The 11,799-nt window shown below is 44.0% G+C and overlaps 1 protein-coding gene across 1 annotated transcript; it reads left to right on the forward strand.

Moving 5' to 3' along the window:
- Window positions 1-2,537: 2,537 nt before the first annotated feature.
- Window positions 2,538-7,125, forward strand: LOC147623694 (pentatricopeptide repeat-containing protein At2g33680-like). The gene is made up of 2 exons (XM_086820292.1): window positions 2,538-3,248; window positions 3,323-7,125. Exons 1-2 carry the CDS (start codon window positions 3,162-3,164, stop codon window positions 6,386-6,388), a joined length of 3,153 nt encoding a protein of 1,050 aa, XP_086676418.1. The 5' UTR covers window positions 2,538-3,161; the 3' UTR covers window positions 6,389-7,125.
- The last annotated feature ends 4,674 nt before the right edge of the window (window positions 7,126-11,799 follow it).

The raw sequence follows: 11,799 nt of genomic DNA on the forward strand, positions 1-11,799 counted from the left end.
ATTTTGTTTTCAATCTCTACCTCATAGTTTTCATCATCTTCGCTTTGAATGACAATATTTCTTCTCTTCCTTGGAGTTGGGGGATTTGAGGACATCTTCTTTGATATGAAAGAGCTCTACCCTTGAGGAGTAGACAAAACTTTGTCTCCTTTTGCCTTAAACATTATCCACTCGAACATTTCACAATCTTATTTTGGAATGAGCTAAACTATCATGTATAAAATTGGAATGAGCTAAAGTATCATGCACAAAATTTTGAAAGAGCTCTTCCCTTGAGGAGTAGGCAAGACTAAATCTCCCTTTGCCTTAAACATTTTCCACTCGAACATCTCACAGCCTTATTTTGGAATACGCTAAACTATCATGTATAAAATTGTAGAATAACTTACCAAACTTGCCTTGATAAAAATTCCAAACGATTTCAAAACATCTTCAAGTATGTTCATATCAATATGTGGAAGAAATGGATGGGGAAAAAGAATATTTTTTTCCAAACATTCCTCAACCATTACCATAATATGTCCTTTTGGCAAGGGCACGCTATGCATGGTTTGACTGGTCGAAGTTGTTGAAGTGGAGATCAATGTAGGAACACATACATAGATGCATCAAGTAAGGAGAGATCTATGGAAGCACAACACACAAAGTAGATTAATGAAAATAAGTGAAGTGACATGTAAGGTCACAAACACACTCATAAGAGTGTGTATATACACTAGGAGGAAAAAACCTCCTAAAGAGGAAAAAAGTGTCTTGGCCCATTTTTAGCCTACGCCCACACATCACTACCCTATAAATGCTACAAATCTCCCCTGTAGTGATGATGTGAACATGTATGGCTGATTAATCCCCAAATAAGCCCAAAGCTTTGTAAAAAGCTTCAAATTCTCTCGTAAGAGAGTCTTCGTGAACATATATGCCACATTATTATTTGTAGAAATATAAGCTAGGCTAATCTCTCCCACAAATGGCTAATCAGTCCCCAAATGGTAATAAGCCCAAATATTTGTGAAAAGCTTCAAACTTCTCTTATGAGAGAGCCTTTACAAACACATGTGCCACATTGCTGTGTGTGTAGAAACATAAGCCCAAAGCTTTATGAAAAGCTTCAAACTTCTCTCGTGAGAGAGTCTTTATGAACATATCTACCACATTGTTGTCTATAGAAACATAAGCCAGGCTAATCTCTTATGTAATGAGTCTCTCCCTAATATAACAATAATGCACCTCAATGTGCTTTGTATGATCATGAAGCTCTAGGTTCCTCACAATGGCTAATGCACTTTGGCTTTGTCAGTGTGAAGGTGGGAGACTGCTGCTATCCAATACCAAGACCTACCCAAAAGGCGTATGAGCCATACACACTCCACAATCGTTTGTAAAACTACCCTGCACTCAGCTTCATAACTCGAAGTGGCCACTATCTACTTCTTGTTGAGCCATGATATAAAGACACTAGTGGGACACTCGCATATCATAACTAGCCCAATCGAAATCCATGAAAGTATGTATGCGCTGCTAAGACAATAATACACCTGATCGTATTCATACTACAAGACATGGGTGGAAAGATCTTATCATACTCTATGCCCTTGTCTTTTTCAACATAACCCTTTGCAAAAAGCCTTGCATCAATGCTATCATCAACTTTACGCATTAGCTTATAGACCCACTTTGTAGTACCAATGGCCTTTTTACCATAAGGCAAATCTACCAAATACCAAGTGTCATATTTTAGGATTGAGTTGTACTCATCCTGTATAGCCTCTGCATCCAATGATCATTTTCCCGTGCTTCCTCAAAGGAAATAGGTTCCTCTTCATTATATATACTGGCAATGAGAGTATGATCCATAAAACAATATGCATGATGCGAACCTACACGTGTCCTGTTACAAAGGAGTAGCTAATTTGTTGTCTACACCAGCCATTTTGGCATACTCTTGGACACATCCTATATAGCAGCCCTTTCCTCATCCACTGCATCATCAATAATTGCCTCATCAATAGGCTGATCTGTGCACTGGAATTCGAGCTGATTTTCAGCTAGTATGGGCTGATTTTGCAGCACCTTTTTGAGAATTAATTTGTTCCACATATGGCTATTCAGCATTGTACAAAGGTAGGAGTGTATCAAAGATGTCCTGTGACCATACTTGGTATTTTTTACATAAAAAACATGGGCTAAATTGAGTTCTCAACAAAGATAGCATCTCTACTCACCAAAATCTTCTTTGTGGCCGAATGGTAAAGTCTATACCCTTTGTCCACAAAAATTCATTTTATTGCTTTATTAATTAACTTATTACATTGTTGCTCGGCATACAAGAGCATAAGCAAGACAACCAAAAAACATGCAAATGACCCATAGAGGGCTTTCCTACCATTCCAAGCTTGACACAAGAGGACCTCCAAATTGGGTCTTATGAAAAAATAAAGAAGTTGGAAAAAAACGATCTCTAAGCTTGAGAGTCCAAGGAGAAGGAGCTAAAAGCTCAGAAGGAACATGTACAAGAGTTGCAAAAGCAACTAAAGAACAAAGAAGCACAACTGTTGGAGAACGAAGTGATTCATTATCACTTGAAAAGGTCCGTATACTTCGTGACTATGTGACACACCATGTTTTAGGATGGTCCGTTAGGAGGGATCTATGGTCCGCGTGCCTTGCTTACACGGGTAAAAGGAAGGACTGGTTTCCTACAATACAGAGATCGTGGCCGAGGTGTCCAAAGAAACAGAATTAATGAACAAAAGCCCATCAGGAGCTTGCTGACACAGGCTTGTGACGAAAGGGAACATTGATCAAATAGAGGAGGAGGCAGAGGACGAGCTAGCCAAAGTGAAAGGGAAGCCGAGCCAACCAACAAGGGGTATGACGACCACCTCAGTCAACATAGAACCCTTCAGCTGCCAAGGTATGAACCAGGCCTTAGGCAGACTCAGGGTCGCCCCCCCGTGTCACATGTATACATCTATGCCTCCTACAGCAGGTGTGCCTTCGTACAGTAGCGCAGATGCAGACATCGCGAGCTCGCTTGCTGAAGGATCTCCCGCACTGATGCGACAAGCGAAAGAGCAATACATAGATGCTATGTAAGGCAAGCAATGCATGTGTAAGGCCACAATTTTGGGTTGCTTTGCAACAAGGGGTATGGCCGAGTAATGCAGACATCACGAGCACGGACTGAGCGCTTGTGGAAGGATTACTTGAGGGATCCCTCCCTCTGGCTCGACAACCGAACCAGCAAAGTAAGTCCCTTTCTTGCTTTTAGTATGTTATGGTGCTTTATTGATTAGTTATCACTCTTGTTTGCGTGTTACAGACAAACCCCATGGCCCCAGATTTCCAGCATAAACTTAACCAGGACTCACTATGGATAGACCATAACCTTCCAAGCTGGGTTAAAGACAGGCTAGGGCAAGAGGGAATGCACAAATCACATGAAGAAGAAGGAGGAGAAGTGATTAACAGTTCTGGCTGTGATTGGAAGATGCTTAGCTTAGAGGAAGCACTGTCTTCCTTGGCAGAAGAGGTGCTGCCCCAGCCTTCTCTTGAAGACTTTGCGTGCATCCTAGACAAGTGCAGGAAGGAGAGAGACCTATTGCACGCGCAGCGCTTGCATGCCTACATGCTCAAATGTGGGCTGGAAGCCCATAGATCACTGGGGAACTACCTTGTTTTGATGCTGGTGGAAGTTGGAAGCATGCATGATGCCCAGCTGGTATTTGACAGGTTGGTATATCGGAATGAGTGGTCCTGGAATTCTCTCATTACTGGTTATATCAAATGTGGGAAGCCACAGCATGCTCTCAGCTTATACCAGAAAATGCAAAAAGATGATTCTGTACATCCTAATGGGCATACTTTTGTCGCTTTATTGAAGGCTTGCACGAAGTTGAAAGATCTGGAAAGAGGTCTCGAACTACATGCCCAGGTTGCCAGAACAAGGTTACTTGAAAGAGACCTTTTTGTTGGTAGCAGCTTAGTTGATATGTATGCCAAATGTGGCTCGCTTGCCAAGGCCCAGCGAGTCTTTGACAAGCTTCCAGCTCGAGACGTAGTCTTGTGGACCACACTAATCGCAGGATATGCTGATTATGGGCATGGTGAGCAAGCACTTAAGTGTTTTGAACAGATGCAACTTGAGGGTATCTCCCCGAATGCTGTCACGTTTGTTTTCAGCTTGAAAGCTTGTGGCAGCATAGGAGCCATAGACAAGGCCCAAGAAATACATGCTGAAATTGAACGACATGGCTTGCTACAAAGAGACCTTGTTGTTGGCAACACCTTGGTAGATACATATGCCAAATGTAGCTGGCTTGCCATAGCACAAGAAGTGTTTGACAAGCTTCCAATTCGAAATGTAGTCTCGTGGACGACTCTAATAGCAGGGTATGCTGAACACGGGCATGGTGAGGAAGCACTCAAGTGTTTTGAACAGATGCAGGTCGAGGGTGTCTTCCCGGATGCTGCCGCGTTTGTTTGCAGCTTGAAAGCTTGTGGCAGTATAGGATCCATACACAAGGGTGCAGAAATACATGTTGAGATTGAAAGACAGGGGTTGCTAGAAAGAAACCTTTTTGTTGGCAGCACATTAGTTGATATGTATGCTAAATGTGGCTTGCTTGCAAAAGCACAGCAAGTTTCTAATAGGCTCCCTATTCGAAATATAGTCTCATGGAATGCATTAATTGCAGGATATGCTGAAAATGGGCATGCTGAAGAGGCAATCCAGTGTTTTGAACAGATGCAACTTGAGGGTGTATCCCCGGATGCTGTTACATTCGTTTTCAGCTTGAAAGCTTGTGGCAGCATAGGAGCTAGCGAAAAGGCCCGAGAATTACATGCTGAGATTGAAAGACAGGGGTTGTTGGAAAGAGACCTCCTTGTTGGCAACACCTTGGTCGACATGTATGCCAGATGTGGCTCCTTTGCCATGGCACAACAAGTGCTTGACAAGCTTCCAGTTCGAGATGTAGTCTCGTGGACAGCACTAATGGCTGGATATGTTGAACATGGGCATGGTGAAGAAGCACTCAAGTGTCTTGAACAGATGCAAGTTGAGGGTGTCTCCCCAGATGCTATCACATTTGTTTGCAGCTTGAAAGCTTGTGGCAGCATAGGAGCCACAGCCAAGGGCCAAGAAATACATGCTGAGATTAAAAGACGGGGGCTGCTGGAAAAAGACCTTGTTATTGGCAACACCTTGGTCGATATGTATGCCAAATGTGGCTTGCTTGCCAAAGCACAGCAAGTGTTTGAAAAACTTCCAGTTCGAAATGTAGTTTCATGGAATGCCTTAATCACAGGATATGTTGAACATGGGCATAGTGAAAAAGCACTCAAGTGTTTTGACAAGATGCAAATTGAGGGTGTATCCCCTAATGCTGTCACACTTGTTTCCAGCTTGAAAGCTTGTGGCAGCATAGGAGCCGCAAATAAGGCTCGAAATATTCATGCTCAGATCAATCGACAGGGGTTGTTGGAAAAAGACCTTGTTGTTGGCAACACCTTGGTCGATATGTATGCCAAATGTGGCTTGCTGGCCATAGCACAGCAGGTGTTTGATGAGCTTCCTGTTCGAGACATAGTCTCATGGACCACACTAATTGCAGGATATGCTGAACATGGGCATGGTGAGGAAGCACTCAAGTGTTTTGAACAGATTCAACTGGAGGGTGTCTCCCCAAATGCTGTCACATTTATTTGCAGCTTGAAAGCTTGTGGGAGCATAGGAGCCACAGACAAGGGCCGAGAAATACATGCTGAGATTGAGAGACAGGGGTTGTTGGAAAGCGACCTTGTTGGCAACACTTTAATCGATATGTATGCTAAATGTGGGTACCTTGCAAAAGCGCAGGAAGTGTTTGACAAACTTCCAGTTCGAGACGTAGTTTCGTGGACGGCACTAATGGCAGGATATGCCCAGCTCGGAGAAAGTGAAAGTGTCTTTCATATCTTTGACATAATGCTAGGAGAAGGTGTACAGCCAGATCCTGTCTCCTTCATTGTTGTTCTTATGGCATGTAATCGCACAGGTCTATTGAATAAGAGCCAGACGTACTTTGAGGCCATGAGCAAAGACTACGGCATTGCTCCAACTTTTGCGCACCACAGTTGTATGGTTGATCTCCTTGGCCGTGCAGGCCAATTAGACAAGGCAGTAGCAATGATCAAGAAGGCACCATTCTTTCCTGATCTTGTGGTGTGGCATACTATATTGGGTGCTTGTAAAAATTGGGGAAATGTGGAGTTTGGAAAGCAGGCCTTTGAACATGCAGTGTGTTTGGATGAAAAGGACTCTGTAGCTTATGTCTTAATGGCTCACATATATGCTGGTGCTGACTTGCAGGAGGAAGTGAGCAAAGTTGAGGCAATGAGAGTGTAAAAGTGAGTATGGAAGAGGCCACAGCTTTGTTGGTGGACTGATTCTATGGACATTGTGCATTCATTTTTTGGTTGGGGATAATAAGCAAGAGTTTTGATGCAAAGCTAGGTGGTCTTTCCCCCAAAATGAGAGAGGAAGAATATATCCTGAGTTTTTACTGGGTGTAACAAGACTTTTTGGACTATGCAGAGAACAACGTTTTATGTAGGCACAATGAGAAGTCGGGTATTGCGTGTACCTTATTTTATATACCTAAGGGTACCCTAATTGAGGCAGTGAAGAATTCTTGTCAAAGATCAAATCAGGAAGGAAAATGTGTTTGTGGGGACAAGTAGTGACAGTATTGTCAGTGCATTAGCCTTCCCTTCTACTTTACATGTTGATACCAAAATGATGAAGAGGGTAGTTTCCCTGTGTCATCCAGTTGCTTATAGTCGTGGTCGGCATCTTGGAAGTGACGAGGTGACCATATTTATCCAAAATCTACCCCCAACCCTTTGCAAGTCCATCTAGCTCATTTGATTCCATAACCCAAACATACATTATGCAAGCATGGCTGTCCTTCGCTCGCTTTATCTAGAGAGCATAGACACATAGCAATGGATGTGTGAGTGATGGACTCCACAACCTCCAATGGGTGATCGGAAGCATCCCAAGTATTAGCTGGTGTTTGTTGTGGTAGACTATGTAACCATTTATGTCTGTTAACAATGTTTTTGTAACTTTTTGGGCCGTTTCACGCGTGTTTCGAGGCTCATTTGCATGCTATAAGGTTTTCGTAGTCATCTGCTGTGGGAGCGTCAGTTCGATCTATCTTTGTTCGATTTTAGGTTTTCTACAGTGTAGCATCATAAATTTGGTATGCAAACATTGTGTGCGCATGCCGTAAGTGTTATAGGGCGGTCATCATTGCTTCTTCGTTATCATTGACATCGCATCTTCCATCGAGAGCTTCATTAGCATCATCATCATCGTCGTCATCTCCTTGCCAGTAAAATTTCTACACTCTACATTGTCACTTTTTTTTATCATGTCTCTTTGTAATCAGTGATTTGATGGCAACCATCTCGGTTGCATTAAGTGGACGTTGACGATACTTGCACGCTATTGGCATATTTGCATTGTGTGTTAGAGAGTTTTATGTGCAATCTGAAATGGCAGGTAATAATGTATTTGGGATGCTTTTCACTGAGGACAAACTTAACAGGATCAACTACTCATTGCGGTTCTATATGATATGTCTTGTATTGGTGTTGCCAAAGAGCTTTGAAATATTGTTATTAGCATTGAGGCACACCCAGTCTTGTTAGCGAAGATAATAGTATAAGTACTTCGGATGGTGATACTAACTCAGATGTAATTGTGGTATCCACCTTCGCACCTCTCATAACAGAACAAGTTAGGTTAAATGGCAAGAATGCACATGCATTGGTGTTAATCACTCCGGTTAACATTATTTTTTAAGCATGGCTATACTTCTTGTAACTTATCTTTTGTAACTGCGTAAAGCACTAAATAATAAAAGAGATATGGGATGACCGAGCTTACGGCTTGTGTAATGCCGGTCATAGGAAAGAGATGTACATAGAGCTAGGAAGTTAGTTTTGGTCCCCAATTGTAAATAGGCGGTCGACCATTGTAAAATGAGAGCTCTTGTATATAAGACATTTTATGGAATATGAAAAGGGATAACCCCATTAGTCTCAATTGAGTTTTGCTCTCTCTCTCTCTCTCTCTCGCTTGTGGATGCTTGCTTGCATGTTTGATTGTTGTTGTGTGTGCATGTTGGGATGGTGATGATCTAGCTTCTCCTCTTCTCTCCTCTCTCGTCTCTCTACCAAGGTCTCTCTTGCATGCATGTGGCATGGAGTGAAGGATACGCTTTTCATAGTTCCCTCCTTCTTTGCTCTTCACCTAGCTCTTGAATCTCCACTTGGGTGACACAAGTGGTGGTGGAGTGAGTCCCTAGCGGCCTCCCAAAGGGGAGTTAACCCTTATTAGGGTTGGCTAAGTACACATCTCCGACTTGACCCTTGCATGGTTGTTTCTCTTCTTCTTGTCAGAATGCACAGCGAAAATGAAGACAATTGCTGTAAAGAACAATACACAAATGAAAGAGAGAGAGAAGCTTGTGTAACTCTGCTATATACACCAATCCAATCCCGGAATACAAAATGAATAAGGGTGAGGGCAGTTCTCCGATGTGAAGACTTCCCTTTGCCCTTGTTGTTGTTGTTATAGCCTTTCGACCGTTGGCCAATCAAGGCCTCAGAACCCCCACCCTGTGTGGAGGGTTCGTGAATCGCTCTTCTTGGTCTAAGACCATGGGCACAAGCTCCTCCCATGTGATGGTGTTGAGCCTGCCACCACTGGTGATCAAAGAGGAGTAAAAGGTTGAGTACTGAGAGAGGAAAAATGTGACAACAATGTTATGGCCATATCCTCTATCGATATCTCTTTCCCTGCTTGGAGAACTTCTTGCTGAAGAGCATGCAGCTTGTTGATGTGCTCCCTTATTGTCGACGCCTTTGCAGGATTCATCACCCACATCTGAACTTCCAAGGAGATTCTTTTCATGGGTGATACCTTGTTGTAGAGAGAAGCCAAATGCTTTATGTGATTGATCACATGTGGTGTGCACTTTAGGAAGATAAAAGAACAGAATCGGGCATTAACACGATCCCATAATTGTGCCTGTGCCTCCCGTTCCTTCCGAATAGAGGGTAACTCCCCATCTTCCAACTCCGGCTGTGGAACCCCAACAACAATGAAATTAGCCAAGTCATAGGACTCCAAAATAGATTCCATCATTACCTTCCATATGCCGTAGTTCTCATCCAACTGTCCGTCCATCGGGAATGTGGGGAGTGTTGGGACCTTCACGTTCTTCTTAGCCATCTCAAGCAAATATGCCATCTCAAGGGTCACAAGGTCTTGTGAAGGGAAGGTGGGTGGTTGTGAAGGGAGGGTGGGTGGGAAAAAAGAAGAAGAAGAAGAGGCTGCAAATAGAATGCAAGGTGGCTGTCCAACGGTGATGGCCACCTTCTACCTGATCTCCAAGTCCCGTACAGCCCAAAGAGTCTCTAATCAGCACCTCAATCAGCAAACCCTTGACGTCCCACTGTCTCCAAGCTTCAAGCCATATGGGGCTCTAATACCATGTCAGAATGCACAACAGAAATGAAGACAACTGCTGTAGAGAAGAGCAATACACAGATGAAAGAGAGAGAGAAGCTTGTGTAACTCTGCTATATACACCATTAAAATCCCAGAATACACAATGAATGAGTGTGAGGGCAAGGGGCCATTTTATATGGCCCTTGGCTGCTACTGTGGTCAGCCAGCCCAAAACAGGCCAAAACTGACTGCTCATGACCAGCAAAATGGCCAGTCAGCCAGAGCAAGTCCAGTCGGCCAAGCAACAGTGGTCGGGTATCAGTAGAGCAGTCGGCCAACAGACACAATCGCACCTGGGGGCACAGCTGACAGCCCATACACATCTCCAGATAAATGGGAAAAAATACGAAGAGTGAGGAAAAATGGGAAGACAATAAATATGAGCGGACACACATGTGTGTTTAGCTTAACATCTTTGGCATCACTACCGGGGACCGGACTTAGCTTAGGGTCCTCCACATATTTCATGTGCTAGAGTCCTCATTTGGTCCGGTTGGAGTGCAAATCCACCGGTTGGTTGTATGGTGTTTGAGCTTGTTGTTTGTTTGATTGATTATGTTCAATGGAGCTATGGAGGTCAAACAGAGCATTGGAGCATTGAGGTCTTCACCAAAGGTGGGAGACACAAGTAAGTGTGGCAGTCAGACCTATAGCATTAGAATCTCTGAAAATTGAAAGTGAACGCCCTACCATTCACAGCCTATGCTTGTACCATTTGAATCGCACGGCCATTCCTTCCAAAAGCGTATGCTTGTTCCAACGTGCCATGCCCATTCCCTTTAACCTGCCACACCCGTGCCATTTCCACCACGCCCATGTCATTTTCTTTTACCCGGGCTAAAGCAAGCGTACGTCCATGTCATTTTTTCCATGCCCATACCATCTCTCGCTTCTAAAGCATACACCCGTGGCAACCTTGCCATGCTCGTACTATCTGCTCTTGCCACGCCTGTGCCATTTGTACCACGCCGCCCGTGTCTTCCAAGAAGCGTACACCTGTGCCATCTTCTTCCTGAGAAGCATACGCTCATGCCATCTTCTTTTTGAGAAGCGTATGCTTGTGTTATCTTCCCTGTGAGAAGCGTACACCCATACCATCTCAAAGCGTACAGCCGTACCATTCCAAAAAAAAAAAAGACTGTTCACAAGGGGAGTCCTGCACATTAATTCTACACATTCGTGCACCTACGTTCGGGTAAATTAGTGCAAAAAAACCCTCTCTTTGATGATATAAACTCTCTTGAATCTCCCTCGCTCTTAAGGTTAGAGCCATCAGTCTCAATACAGCTTTAAGCCAAATGGTGCTAGTCTTTGACATCACCAGTGAGAGCGAAGACCATCCCAGCATGGGACGTGAAACTCTTGACCTCGAAAAAGGAGAACTTGAAGTTCAGTGTATGGACATACCACATGTCCTGGAGACCCTACCTCTCCCACACATTCATAAAGAAGCTTTGCTTTGAGGTTCCGTAACTTTATCCTGGGAAACACATAGTTAGAAGAGCCACATCACAGGGTGAGGGGTATGGAACACCAATAGGAAATAGAGCCCACACCGTCTCTAGATCCTAGAACGAAAATAGGGCAAAGCGAGAGCCAAGGGCCCAGAGACCCATACTAAACCCATGGCCAGATCCATCTTCCTCCCAAGGACCTAAAACGTCATACCAGAGAGAAAGGGCCTACCCGGCTATGTCTCATAAACCTGGGCCACCTGTATATCAACAAATATAACCACCTCGAGGAGTTTACCCAAGATACCATATGGGGCCACATGAGGCACAGCCTAATCCATCCATGAGACAAGGTCCTCCAATGGTTTATTATCTGCCTGGCCTAGCTCCTCCACCCATCATTCCCCAACCAGCACCGCTCCAACCATGGCAGGCAACCATGGCAGGGCTAACACCAAAAATATTGAGAATAGCCATGGAAATAGGGAGGGGATGGCTGCGGGCATCCCGCCCCAGCCCCAGCCTAGATTAGAGTGGAACAAACCCGCAAACATCTCGAAAAGCTAATGACTAAGTTTGATGGGACTAGAGACCCCATCCCACACTTAGAGATGTTCAACCAGATCTGTGAAGCCTTTGGCCATGTGGACAATCAAGTTAGCGTGAGTGCCTTTGGACTCACTCTAGACTATAAAGCCAACCAATGGTTTAGGTCCTTGAAAATTGAGGACAAGGCCACCTTCGAAGCCTTGAAAGAGGCCTTCAAGGTTAGATATTCTC

Source organism: Cibotium barometz, chromosome 26, assembly GCF_041138505.1.
Source record: "Cibotium barometz isolate CiBa-2024 chromosome 26, ASM4113850v1, whole genome shotgun sequence".
NCBI classification, from domain to species: domain Eukaryota; kingdom Viridiplantae; phylum Streptophyta; class Polypodiopsida; order Cyatheales; family Cibotiaceae; genus Cibotium; species Cibotium barometz.